We start from the raw sequence: 14,976 nt of genomic DNA, 5'->3' as shown, positions 1-14,976 counted from the left end.
ATGTCTATGCTTCCCCTTTACAAGTTTAGTTTTTGCTTCTTTTTACTTTTGTTTTGTACATCAGCTTCAAACAGCAATTTTGCAACAGAAACATATATGTTTGGTTATTTAAAATATATTTAATTGTGGTTTCGATGGTACAATGATTCTCTACACAAAACATTGCTTGCTGTGTCACTTAAACTTAAATCTATTTCGAATTTTTGAACCAGGAAATGTCTGAGATATTTCTATATATGGCAGCTTTAAGTTATTCCACACCGTATGTAAGTCACCCACTGTCTGCCTTTATATAGATATACCTAAATCGTCCTAGCTGCAATTGCAGCCCAGTCCTCTTTTTATTAGAGGGGTACATATGGTACTATACCTTCTCTTACAGATCTTCACTTAACTAAGACAGCCTTGTTTTACTGTCACATCCCTCTACGAACATCCAATTAATAATTGCAGCCCAGTAGCATGTACAACTCTAGTGACAGGCTTTCAGTAGTCAGATACAAACACAGATTCAGTCCACACCTCCCTTCTCTCTGGAGATATTTATGGTTAATGGCAGCTTCACAATATGCCCACATTTACTCCCCTGCCTTCAGAAGGATTGATTCTGTGGCATGGCGCTTGCAACACCAGGATTGTGGTTTTGATTCCCGGGGCCAACCCTATGTAACATGCATGCACAAATGACTGTAAGTTGCTTTGGATACAAGCGTCTGCTATATGGCATATATTATTATATTATACTTATGCCACTCTTATGGGCCCTGGTCAAAAGTAGTACACTACATAGGGAGTAGGGTGCCATTTGGGATGCGTTGGCTGTGGGTGAAACGTTCATATGCCCCTATCTGTTGCCTGTAGATCAGGTTTGGGCAATCATACAGTATCCTGTGAGGGCTGGTGAGGTGCAGGCTTTTGTGCCAGGCAAGCAGTGACACACCTGACTCTCCTAATCAAAGTCCTGATTGAGGATGGGCAATCTTACCATGCGAGGGTCAATGTGGATGCAGGCTTTTGTTCAGGCTTTTGTTCAATCAATGGCTTGATTGAAGACTATGACCAGTTGATGAGTAGAATCAGATGTGCTATCGCTTGGCTGGAAAAAAAACGAACTTTGCCACATAAACTTGTCTACAGTGGGATAGATTCTGACTCCTGCCTTATGCTTCATTCCACTCTCTGCCTTCCAGCTCTAACCCACCCATGTACCCTTCTTTCTACCTCATTTAGAGGGTAAAATACAGCCTTTTACCCAAAGCCTGCCTAACTATCCACTTCGTAAACAACTGTTGTAGACTAACAGTGAAATGTTTACTCATAAGTCCTTTTCCAATAATGCAGATTTAAGATAAAGATTTTTAAAATGATTTAGTGACATTAGGAATAAATACACAGTGAATAACAAAACAACAATAATGAGTAAAAATAACATGGTACCAGTCAATGTGTAGTGGTACAAGGTAATTGAGGTAGCTACTGTTTGTACGTAGGGGTAAAGTGACTAAGCAGCAGCATAGACAATAGTAGCATCAGTGTATGTGTGTGGCGCCAGTAGCAGGGAGGCTGGTGACTTGAGACATTTAGGAGGATGGGAGACCCACGGTATAGGTGCGAAACGCACAGAGACAACGAAGTGTGTTTAAAGAATTGTCATAGACAAATTTTATAAAGACATAGTACAATATTATGTGGAATGGGAATCAGAGGGCTACTTACACAGGGTTGGAAAGGCATCACAGCAATGATTGAATGAGGGTATTAGGCATGAGATGAGGTGTTCAGAGGCTTGACCAGTGCAGGTGTAGTGGTCTGGGTGTAGCTGGTGCAGAGGAGTCAGGCGCAGGACAGCAGAGATGAGTAACACAGGTAACTTTAGTCAAATATTCCAATAACATGTCGTAATACCGAGCCCACAATAACGGACCGAACATACATAAAACAATCACACACAAAAACAATGGGGAAAACAGAGGGTTAAATAATGAACAAGTAATTGGGGATTTGAAACCAGGTGTGTAAAACAAAGACAAAACAAATGGAAAATGAAAAGTGGATCGACGATGGCTAGAAAGCCGGTGACGTAGACCGCCGAACGCCGACCGAACAAGGAGAGGGACCGACTTCGGCGGAAGTCGTGACAGCAGGACAGGATTTGACCGGGAAGACATAAAACAATAACACAACACACTACACAGAGCTAAGACTGAGTTAGTCCAAGCAAGGGGTAAAATCATTGATGTGTAATAATGTGATTTGTGTATATGATTGACTCTACATACACAATTGATAGAGGTACTCAGTGCTTGGAGTGGAAACATTCAATGTGCCAGTGGATGAGCGGGATAATGAGAAGTGGCTTCAGTTCATGTCAGGAGAAAGTTGACAATGGTAGTGGAGTGGAGTAGTCATCACGTCTTTATCAGAGAACAGGGGGGGACTTAGCTGTAAATACAAATAGCAGACACATTCCAAAGTGTGTGCCCTCAGGCCTGGAGGGAAGCTAAAGTCATTCCGCTACCCAAGAATAGTAAAACCCCCTTTAGTGGCTCAAATACTGCGAGCATGCGCTGCCAACTGGCAAGTGTCTTCACAGACATTTTCAACCTCTTCCTATCCGAGTCTGTAATACCAACATGTTTTAAGCAGACCACCATAGTGCCTGTGCCCAAGAACACTGAGGTAACCTGCCTAAATGACTACCAACACGTAGCACTCACATCTGTAGCCATGAAATGCTTTGAAAGGCTGGTCATGGCTCACATCAACACCATTATCCCAGAAACCCTAGACCCACTCTAATTTGCATACCGCCCAAACAGATCCACAGATGATGCAATCTCTATTGCACTCCACACTGCCCTTTCCCACCTGGACAAAAGGAACACCTATGTGAGAATGATATTCATTGACTACAGCTCAGCGTTCAACACCATAGTGCCTTCAAAGCTCATCAATAAGCTAAGGACCCTGGGACTAAACACCTCCCTCTGCAACTGGATCCTGGACTTCCTGACGGGCCGCCCCCAGGTAGAAAGGTTAGATAACAACACATCTGCCATGCTGATCCTCAACACAGGGGCCCCTCAGGGGTGCGTGCTCAGTCCCCTCCTGCACTCCCTGTTCACTCATGACTACACGGCCAGGCACAACTCCAATACCATCATTAAGTTTGCAGATGACACAACAGTGGTAGGCCTGATCACCAACAGCGATGAGACAGCCTATAGGGAGGAGGTCAGAGACCTGGCCGTGTGGTGCCCGGACAACAACCTCGCCCTCAACGTGATCAAGAAACAGGAGATGATTGTGGACTACAGGAAAAAGAGGACAGAGCATTCTCATCAACGGGGCTGCAGTGGAGCAGGTTGAGCGCTGTCCCAATCAGGAGACTGAAAATATTTGGCATGGGTCCTCAGATCCTCAAAAGGTTCTACAGCTGCACCATCGACAGCATCCTGACTATTTGCATCACTGCCTGGTATGGCAACTGCCCGGCCTCCGACCGCAAGGTACTACAGAGGGTAGTGCGAACGGCCCAGTACAGCATTGTCGCACACCTAGTCACTTTAATAACTAACCATTACCACCGCACATTGACTCTGTACCGGTACCCCCTGTATATAGTCTCGCTATTGTTACTTTTATTTCTCATTCTTATCTGTGTTGTGATTTGAATAGCTGACTAAGTCAGCCTTTTACCAACCCTAAGAAAACTGCTGGAAAATATTTTTGGGACCAGATACAATGCTATTTCACAGAAAACAAACTGACCACAAACTTTCAGCACGCATATTGGGAAGGACACTCAACAAGCACAGCACTTGACTGATGATTGGCTGAGAGAAATTGATGATAAAATGATTGTGGATGGATGTCTTGTTAGACTTCATTGCAGCTTTTGACGTTATTGATAATAGTCTGCTGCTGGAAGAACATATGTGTTATGGCTTTACACCCCCTGCTATAATTAAAATAAGGAGTTACTTGTCTAACAGAACACAGAGGGTGTTCTTTAATGGAAGCCTCTCAAACATAATCCAGGTAGAATCAGGAATTCCCCAGGGTAGCTGTTTAGGCCCCTTGCTTTTTTCAATCTTTACTAACGACATGCCACTGGCTTTGAGTAAGGCCAGTGTGTCTATGTATACAAATGACTCAACACTATACACGTCAGCTACTACAGCGACTGAAATGAATCAAATCAAATTTATTTATATAGCCCTTCGTACATCAGCTGATATTTTATTTATTTATTTTTTTATTTTACCTTTATTTAACCAGGCAAGTCAGTTAAGAACAAATTCTTATTTTCAATGACGGCCTGGGAACAGTGGGTTAACTGCCTGTTCAGGGGCAGAACGACAGATTTGTACCTTGTCAGCTCGGGGGTTTGAACTCGCAACCTTCCGGTTACTAGTCCAACGCTCTAACCACTAGGCTACCCTGCCTCAAAGTGCTATACAGAAACCCAGCCTAAAACCCCAAACAGCAAGCAATGCAGGTGTAGAAACACGGTGGCTAGGAAAAACTCCCTAGAAAGGCCAAAACCTAGGAAGAAACCTAGAGAGGAACCAGGCTATGTGGGATGGCCAGTCCTCTTCTGGCTGTGCCGGGTGGAGATTATAACAGAACATGGCCAAGATGTTCAAATGTTCATAAATGACCAGCATGGTCGAATAAAAATAAGGCAGAACAGTTTAAACTGGAGCAGCAGCACGGTCAGGTGGACTGGGGACAGCAAGGAGTCATCATGTCAGGTATTCCTGGGGCATGGTCCTAGGGCTCAGGTCCTCCGAAAGAGAGAAAGAAAGAGAGAATTAGAGAGAGCATATGTGGGATGTCCAGTCCTCTTCTTGCTGTGCCGGGTGGAGATTATAACAGAACATGGCCAAGATGTTCAAATGTTCATAAATGACCAGCCAACCCAGACAGGATGACCACATCAGTGAATCAACCCACTCAGGTGACGCACCCCCTCCAGGGACGGCATGAGAGAGCCCCAGTAAGCCAGTGACTCAGCCCCTGTAATAGGGTTAGAGGCAGAGAATCCCAGTGGAAAGAGGGGAACCGGCCAGGCAGAGACAGCAAGGGCGGTTCGTTGCTCCAGAGCCATTCCGTTCACCTTCCCACTCCTGGGCCAGACTACACTCAATCATATGACCCACTGAAGAGATGAGTCTTCAGTAGAGACTTAAAGGTTGAGACCGAGTTTGCGTCTCTTACATGGGTAGGCAGACCGTTCCATAAAAATGGAGCTCTATAGGAGGAAGCCCTGCCTCCAGCTGTTTGCTTAGAAATTCTAGGGACAATTAGGAGGCCTGCGTCTTGTGACCGTAGCGTACGTGTAGGTATGTACGACAGGACCAAATCAGAGAGATAGGAAGGAGCAAGTCCATGTAATGCTTTGTAGGTTAGCAGTAAAACCTTGAAATCAGCCCTTGCCTTGACAGGAAGCCAGTGTAGGGAGGCTAGCACTGGAGTAATATGATCAATTTTTTTGGTTCTAGTCAGGATTCTAGCAGCCGTATTTAGCACTAACTGAAGTTTATTTAGTGCTTTATCCGGGTAGCCGGAAAGTAGAGCATTGCAGTAGTCTAACCTAGAAGTGACAAAAGCATGGATTAATTTTTCTGCATCATTTTTGGACAGAAAGTTTCAGATTTTTGCAATGTTACGTAGATGGAAAAAAGCTGTCCTTGAAATGGTCTTGATATGTTCTTTAAAAGAGAGATCAGGGCCCAGAGTAATGCCGAGGTCCTTCACAAATTTATTTGAGACGACTGTACAACCATTAAGATTAATGAATGCAACACTCTTTAGGATGCTGCGAATTTTCGCAGCTTTTTGTAAAAAATCGCGCAACATTTCAAAGTCCTGCTACTCATGCCAGGAATATAGTATATGCATATGTATGTGTGTATAGAAAACACTCTGAAGTCTCTAAAATTGGTTAAATCGGGTCTGTGGCTATAACAGAACGTGTTTAGGAGTAAAAATCCCCGGTAAAACTGTTTACCAAAAACACAAAAATAATATTAATCCGCCATTCAATGATTTGTCTAAGGCGACAGAAAATATAAGCGAATCCCCTGTAAACGCTTACAGCTTCCACACGATGTCGCCATTGCTATCAATTTCTGCCTCATTTATCCTTGGTTACGTCACGAATAGGCCCTTCCTCACTTGAGGCGCACCACAGGATGTTGTGAAAATGAAAACATGGCCGATGATTTCCAGACTTGCTGCTATCGAATACAGATCGCCCCGTGATCAATTTTATAGATTATTAACGTTTATTAATACCTAAAGTTGGTTTATAAAAGTAGTTTCAAGTGATTTGTAAAGGTTTATAGGCAACTTTTGTAATTTTAAAAAGTGACGTTGCGTCTTGTAAAGGGGCATTTTACAGGAAATGACTGGCCTTCAGCAAATGACATTTTGTGTATACAATGACGGATTTAATCGGGAAAAAGACCCAATTGTGATGTTTATGGGACATATAGGAGTGCCAACAAAGAAGCTCGTCAAAGGTAATGAATGTTTTATATTTTATTTCTGCGTTTTGTGTAGCGCCGGCTACCGCAAAATCTGTTGTTTTAGGTGACATTTTGGTATTTTGGGGGGGTGCATGCTATCAGATAATAGCTTCTCATGCTTTCGCCGAAAAGCATTTTACAAATCTGACTTGGTGGCTAGATTCACAACGAGTGTAGCTTTAATTCAGTACCTTGCATGTGTGTTTTAATGAAAGTTTGAGATTTATCGAGTACTATACTATAGTACTATAGGTGGCGCTCTGAAATTTCCGCTGAGGTGTTCCTGTGCAGGGATCACGTCGGTAAGAGGTTTTAACAAAGACCTGCAGTTAGTTTCAGAATGGGTAGCAAGGAATAAGTTAGTCAGAAATATTCCCACTTAAAGCATTGTTTTTGGGACAAATTATTCACTAAACCCTAAACCTCAACTACATCTGGTAATGAATCATGTGGAAATTGAGCAAATTGAGGTGAACTGCTTGGAGTAACCCTGGATTGTAAACTGTCATGGTCAAAACATATTGATACAACAGTAACTAAGATGGGGAGAAGTATGTCCATAATAAAGCACTGCTCTGCCTTCTTTACAACACTATCAACAAGGCAGATCCTACTGGCTCTGGTTTTGTCGCACCTAGACTACTGTTCAGTGGTGTGGTCAGGTGCCACAAAGAGGGACTTTGGAAAATTGCTGTTGGCTCAGAACAGGGCAGCACCCCTGGCCCTTAAAAGTACACGGAGAGCTAACATTAATGACATGCATGTCAATCTCTCATGGCTCAAAGTGGAAGAGAGATTGACTTCATCATTACTTGTTTTTGTCAGCGGTGTTGACAAGTTGTATGTACCGAGCTCTGTTTAAAATGCTAGCCCACAGCTCGGACATCCATGCATACCCCACAAGACATGCCACCAGAGGTCTCTTCGCAGTCCCCAAGTCCAGAACAGACTATGGAAGGCACACAGTACAATATAGAGCCATGACTACTTGGAACTCTATTCCACATCAGGTAACTGATACAAGCAATAGAAACAGATTTTAAAAGCAGTCAAAAATACACCTTATGGAACAGCGGGGACTGTGAAGCAACACAAACATAGACACATGCATACGCACACATGATAACATACACACTATTCACACACGTACACATGGATTTTACGTTGTAGATATGTGGTAGTGGAGTATGGGCCTGAGTGTACACACTTAGTGTGTTGTGAATTCTGTAATGAATGTTTTGTAATGATGTTACAATTGCATAAATGCCTTAATTTTGCCCGGACCCTAGGAAGAGTAGATGCTGCCTTGCCTACAAATACAAATACAGCTGCGCCATTGTAGGTTTGGACAACGAGTTTCTCTATGAAGTTAAACTAAGACATCTCAAAATTCATAAAGTCAAACACAGACTGAGGTGCATTTTGCCCACTTGACACATCAAAGTAACCCCTGAAACGTTCCTGAATAAATCCCTGATCATTCACATACCTGACGATAACTGACAACTGCAAGCAGACTGGTGGCACCACAGGTCCCAGAGCGGTGGGGCAATTTTTACCCCCTGGGGCCTGGAGTTTTTCCTTATATGTTAACCTATCTAGGAAATGACAGTGATCAGTTGTAAAAATGTTTTATATGGGCTATCATGGGACCAGTTTTTCCTAATCAGTTCACATGGTTTTTAAAAAACCCTGAAAAATTCCTGGTCTTGGCAGGAATGAAAACCCTGCCAAACTCCAGCTACCTTATATTTCTTCATGTAAATATATTTAAACTAGATTAGGAGGGGGATTTCCTCTACCCAGACACATAGACAACAACTGATAGATAACAGAACTAACAGGGCTGAGTTTGTTTCATGCATGTTTGCATCATGCAGGCCTATGCAACTGTACAGTAGGCCTCATAAAAAATGTACTCACATCTGTCATCACTTTTATGTTGATTGAATAATTCCAGTTAATAATTAAAAACGTATAGGCAGCCTAGACAGCCCAATTTGGAATATTAACCAAATTTGATCACATTCACATTTTCTCCTAACACACAAATGGACAATAAATGCATAATGTTACCAATTAGTTTACCCTGACCAGATGGACAGGGTGCATAGGCTATATGCAGCTGCTCTTACTAGTAGCCTACAGTTGATCAGACTGAAAAATAGTCTCGTTTTCATCCCATATAGCATGTCAAGTTTCCACTGTTTAGGTGTAGCCTAGGCTGCTGTTACATTTATGTCATGGGTTTTTGCTTGTGTCTATCCGGAGTGATTATGCGTTATCATCTTTGCTAAATAAATACCAGAGGAAAGTGGAAAGCCTACTTAAGCGCAGGTGAAAAAAATGTGCTGCGTCAAACTCTCTCTTTAATCTAACTTTTAATGGATGATGCGATGGAAGCGTTCAAATCATTCGGAATTGTTTTTGACATCCCAAAAAACACAGTCGAATGTTCAATATGTTCAGCAAGTAAAGCAAATGTAACGTGCAATTACCTCTGCAAGCTCATTGTAGTTGTCCTTGTTGGCTTTCCCTCTCGTCGTGTCCCATAGTGTAAAACCAAATTCTTGCATGCCAAAAAATGCAGTGGTGGTGATAAGCCACTTTGAATACACAGAACTTCGTCATTATCGATGCAGCTTTTTCCCCAAAAATTCTCCCTGCTTTTGTTTTGTCGTTTAGCTGAACGATCAATGTTCTTCAGGTCACAGTACCCAACCTCTGACCAAGACTTAGACTTTCCAAAAAGCAGGCAAAGCCAGAAATACAGGCGGCTTGATGAAAGGCTCCCTGTTAACCAGCTAATCTTTTGATACCAGTTTGTATTGAACACCCTCACCTTTTCATCAAGAAACTGATCTCAAGCAAAGGTTGACCCTTGTTTTTAATTCGCACCTTTTCCGTGTATCCCAGAGAATGAAAGGGGTTCTCAAATAAAAAGTCCACAACATTTTTGGCAGCATTGACCATTCTGGTGGAGAAAACTGCACACTCGCATTGGTAGCAAATGTATATAAATTGCACTAACTGGACACAAAATAAAGATAAAACCAATAAAACTTTTTTATAATATACCTCCTCCATCTCCTGTAATTTGAAAAAAAAATTGAATTTGAATTGAATAATATCCCAAAAATGCTCAACTATCACTCTTCACCTCTATCCAACACCGTCACCAAGCTGCTCAACACATAGATAATGCTCTGTGGCACATAATGCTCTGTGGCACAATCCCAATACAACACACTAGGTTCATTCTCTGATCCTTATTCTATGATTGGATGGACAACATCCAATGTGTGTGTGTGTGTGTGTGTGTGTGTGTGTGTGTGTGTGTGTGTGTGTGTGTGTGTGTGTGTAAGTACTGTATGTATGAGTGTCTGGGTAGTGTCCAATGTGTGTGCATAGAGTCAGAGCAAGAGAGTTACTGCATTAAAAGGGTCAGCCATTTTATTAGCTGTTAAGCAGTCTTGTTTAGAAGTTGTATAGCTTGGGGGTAGAAGCTGTGCAGGGTCCTGTTTGTTCCAGACTTGGTGCACTGGTACCGCTTGCCGTGGAGTAGCAGAGACAACAGTCTGTGGCTTGGGTGGCTGGAGTCTTTGACCATTTTTTGAGGTCCTGGATGGCAGTGAGCTCGGCCTCAGTGATTTACTGAGGAATAGCAAGCAGGCATTCCGAGAAAAAAATGTATTCCCCAGGTCATGTCTCCTCTTCTTTCCTTGACTACATCCCAAATGGCACCTTATTCCTAACATAGTGCACTACTTTTGGCCAGAGCCCCATGGGCCCCAGTCAAAGGTAGTGCACTATAGGGAATAGGGTGCCATTTGAGACGGAGAACTTCTCTCTCCAGGCTGTCAATGGGTACATGCCCATTTGGGTGACTTTGGAGGGGTAACATTAAGCCCTTACTCTGTGTCCTCTCCAGTTTCCACTCCTTCCTGCTTGCTTTCTGAGGGGGTAAATCCAAGACCTTTGCCTGGTCTTCACTGCTGCTTCTTCCTAAAGCTGGGTTAATGCCTAATACCAGGGCTTTTAATCCTCTCGGGTTGTACTGTAGGCTGTGAAGTAGAGGTCTGGCTGAGTGATAAACCAAACGAAAGGGAAAGAGAGGGTGATCCCTGTGTCTTCCTCTCTTATTATGTTATGGATGAATGAATATGAGTAGCGGAGCATTAGCGCACACTATTATAGCGAGCTTCTCCGTGAACTAAAAATGACTTGACGTTTGTCACCCTTGTAAATAGTTGTTGGGATGATGCATTTCTTCCCAGTTCATACAATGCTTTGTTCCACAACTACATTCAGTCAGTGTGTCATTAGTTGTTTTTTAATAATGAGCTGTGTGGGTGGCCATGGTCTTATACAGAAATACAAAGGGGACAATCTACATTTTGAAATTGCAAGAAATATGTGGGCCTACTTGGCAAATAGACATTTTAACAGACTATAATCTGAGTTTTCAGGGAACAATATAACCTACAATGCAATTTCAAATGACAGCTACAACACAGAATAGTACATGGAGCTTCCTAATATTACAATAATTAATCCATATGGTTGGTTGGCACATCTACAATACTCTCAACAGTGGTTCAACTGGAAAATGTGGTCATATCGCCACCTGCAGGCAGACCCAGGGGGGTGCTGTTGGCTCTCACTGACTTTCCTGGCAGGGGAAAACATTTAAATGTTATATTATATTGCCTGTTTATTTTTATTTGTTTATGCAAACTCTGTACTTTGCAGAAATATTCGCAGACATCCTTTTGTAAATTATTTCATTTAATTTCTTTCATTGCTGTAAAACCTTTGTACTACTAACAATGTTATGGAGTGGAGTGCCTCTGTCCCCGACCATTTTATTTTTAAACTAAGAGGGGGCGGAATGTGAGTATAACATAACATCAAACCTGGGTATAGTACTTGAGAAAAAAAACAAGCTGCGCTTGACTGACTTGCTTGCTTGTCACCATGGAACTAACTCAATATTCCCCCACCCATCCGGCACTCCAGGCAAGCTCAACCAAATGTTCAAAACATCTGAAAGATTTCCAATACAATTTAACTCAACACAACACAATCACTTTTTAATCTGAATTGAATGTGAAGAAAATCTGTCCCCAAGGGGCCTTAAAAATGCATAGGTAAGGCCCAGTATACAGCCTAGAATGTGGATGAGAAATGAACTGTGTCAGCCCTATCATCTAAATGTTAATAGCTTTACTACTGGAAAATACTGTTGACCTCCCAAAAGGGAAAGTAGTTAGAACCTGGAAAATACCTTCCACCTCTGCTATACTATGGACTATTATGTTGAGCATATTGATAATTCCATTAACATTTCCATGTGTTGACCTGTCCTTTCCACATCACTATTTGTTGCAGAATAGTTTGTACTCAGTAATGTGTTAAATGTTTTGATCTTTGTGGGTCGGAAAAGGACTTCACATCAATTTTGGGTCAACAACATGTTGTGGGCTGCTGTAAGGCAGTGAGATATGGCTTGAATGGAAATTGAACTTAAGCCTGAATAATTAAGCTACTTCAGCGATGAGTTATTTTGTCCGGATGTGTGACTACCGTAGCTCATGTGGTTTTAGAATGGCAGAGGAAATGATTGTAGAATGGCAGAGGAAATTATTTAAGCTCAATTGGTTTAGCATTATCATACAAAAAAAAAACAACTACTACTGTTGCTGCTGGTACTAGTACTACTAAAACTACTACTACTATGAGGCTGCAGCTACTAATACTAAAAATCACTTCCACTTGGCCGCTACTATTTCTAATACTTGGCTGCTTCTCCTTTACCCACTACTAACTACTACTACTACTACTACTACTACTACTACTACTACTACTACTACTACTACTACTACTACTACTACTACTACTACTACTACTACTACTACTACTACTATTTACTCCTTTAAGCATTTTAAAGGCCATTCACACAGAGACAAGTGAAGAATTGTTTAGCACAAATCCTCCTATTTTACCAAGTCATAAACTCCACACTGCCTCTGTAACCCTTTCCCCTGCAGCCGTCCACAACTCACAAGCTCAGGCATTTTATTATCTATATGCTACTTCATTGTCAAGAACAGAGAGTACTGTGCAGGAATTAAAATAGAACAAGGTCTTCAACCCATTTGCACAGCTGAGAATCTATCCTACCTTTGGTAGCTTAGCAACCGGCATTGGTATGCGGTATAGAGAGTTTAAGGTTGAGCGGAGGGTTAATGGAACGTATAGATACTCGTCCCCACATGTTTGCCATTATCATCCCTGATCACTATAAGCCTGGTGGAATCGCTCTGTTTAATGGGGGATATCTGCCTGTCTCCCTGTGTCCTAATGACACATGCATCATCCTGTCACTCAGCAGATGTAAATATGGACATGGCCTTTGGCAGTGCGGTGGCAGCGTGCTTATAGGATAAACTTAAAGCAGCTACTGTGGAATAATTTGGAAGGCTTCCTTCCTTCTTGAGATCAGTGATCGGATATGTTGGACAGGTTGTGTTGGATAGATTTAAGGAGATCAGTGATCGAATATGTTGGATATTTTAAAGTGAGGTTTTACAATGCGTTGCTTTCACGAGGCCTAATTGTTTCAAATCAGGGATCTCTTCAGTTTTGGAAGGAAAGAAGGGCGCCATTTGAGGGGACTTGAGAAATTTGAATTGGTCCTGTACGGTAACTGAATTTTGTCACTTCAACACGTTCTCAATTGTTTGTTTATGTTGCATCTAAATAAATAAATAAATAAGGAGATGACGCAAACCAAATGTCTTGAGAACGGAGGCAGATGGGGGCATTGTCTGCCTTGAACTATCGGAATCAATGACTCGTGAACTGAGTACACAAAAACTATTTCATGTACTGTATTGTTTGTGTACATTTCACTCTCGCAAAACATATTTCACTGGAATCTGTCATGTCAAGTTGAAGCAACATTCACGTGTTCGCACCACAACACACACACACCCCATCCCACATTTTTTTCAATCATTGCGAGAGCACATCGGAAGGCCTCACACACAGTGTCCCCGTATTCCCCTATTGTTAAGAGCCCCCCCACTCCTGTCCATCTGATGTGGGAAAAAGCCATTTCCCATTCAAATACAGTATGCTCGAAATTGCCATTAACTCCCACCACTGCAGCAATCCAAGTTCGCTGAAGCTTGCAAGGCTGTGGCGCCTGCAGTACCCTTTCACGTGGTTCAATTCTGAGAAGGGAAAGGCAACACTGAACACTGAGGGCAATCCCGTAGACGGCCTGTTTCAGGTGTTCACTGTAAATTCCAATCGATTGATGCTATCGAGCGCGGTGCTGCCTGAATCCGACTTGACGGATCCCGCGGAGGCCAAGGCGTCCAAATGGCCCGGCGAATAAGGTTGTTTTGACAGATCCGTTGTGGTTAAAAGGCCCTGTATTGAGCACAGGGATTGACTGGAGTGCAGGAGCTGCGAGACGAGAGCATTTTAAAGGCACTGCCATCAGGCCGTCAGCACCATTCACTCGGTTCAATGGCATGGTAAACCCATTTAGACCATTTGAAAAGTCACAAACACTCTGGGAAAGACTTGTTCTCTAGCCAACCCTAGTGGGACTACAGATATTGGAGTATGGCTTTGGCTTTTTAGTAGATTTGGCTTCTCCAAGGTATTCAGAAAGTGGGATACAGAAAAGATGGATAACTTGCGCACACGCACACCTTTTCTTGTGGCTCATCAGCTTCATCTTCAGACTATGTTTAGAAAAGACAATTGTCATTATCATGAGAACAGTCAGTTCTCTCTCGGTTGTATGAAGAAACCATATTCTCTTTCACTTGAAATATGCAAAGATTCAGTTCAGTATTCATGTATTCAGCCATTCAGATGTATGCATATGTTCACTGCAATTTGCATATTCAGTAGTGGACTCATCGTCATTGCATGTTCAGAATTGTAACCACTGTATTGGTTACATGTTAAAAAATAGCCATTGTTGTCACGCCCTGACCATAGAGATCCTTTTATTCTCTATGGTGGTTAGGTCGGGGTGTGACTAGGGTGGGTTATCTAGGTTATTATTTGTCTATGTTGGCCTGGTATGGTTCCCAATCAGAGGCAGCTGTTTATCGTTGTCTCTGATTGGGGATCATATTTAGGCAGCCTTTTTCCACTGGGTTTTTGTGGAATCTTGTTTGTTTGTGTGTAGTTGCCAGTGTCCACTGCATTTTACTTCACATTTCATTTTTGTTCTGTATTGTTTTGGTGAGTTTCTTTAATTAAACATGTGAAACTCTACGCACGCTGCGCCTTGGTCCGTTAATTCTACAAACGACCGTGACAGAAGATCCCACCACAACAGGACCAAGCAGCGTGCCCGGGAAGAGAAGGTATCCTGGGCTTGGGAGGAGATAAAGGAGGAGAAGACATCCTG

General features: G+C 42.4%; 1 protein-coding gene across 7 annotated transcripts in view; it reads left to right on the top strand.

The window, feature by feature from the left end:
* Positions 1 to 14,976, top strand: part of LOC110538899 (opioid-binding protein/cell adhesion molecule) — a 564,414-nt gene that overhangs the window by 273,063 nt on the left and 276,375 nt on the right. For 3 of the 7 annotated variants that reach the window (XM_090192535.1, XM_090192534.1, XM_090192533.1), the window contains exon 1: positions 6,279 to 6,530. The exons of the other annotated variants lie outside the window; for them this stretch is intronic. In XM_090192535.1, coding sequence (XP_090048661.1) covers positions 6,413 to 6,530 — 118 coding nt within the window. In that variant the 5' untranslated portion in view covers positions 6,279 to 6,412. Of the gene's footprint in view, positions 1 to 6,278; positions 6,531 to 14,976 lie in introns of those variants that run through there. 7 annotated transcript variants of the gene reach the window in all.

Source organism: Oncorhynchus mykiss, chromosome 12, assembly GCF_057628025.1.
Source record: "Oncorhynchus mykiss isolate SJ-2025 chromosome 12, ASM5762802v1, whole genome shotgun sequence".
Classification (NCBI taxonomy): domain Eukaryota; kingdom Metazoa; phylum Chordata; class Actinopteri; order Salmoniformes; family Salmonidae; genus Oncorhynchus; species Oncorhynchus mykiss.
This window is presented reverse-complemented; position numbering and strand designations above follow the sequence as displayed.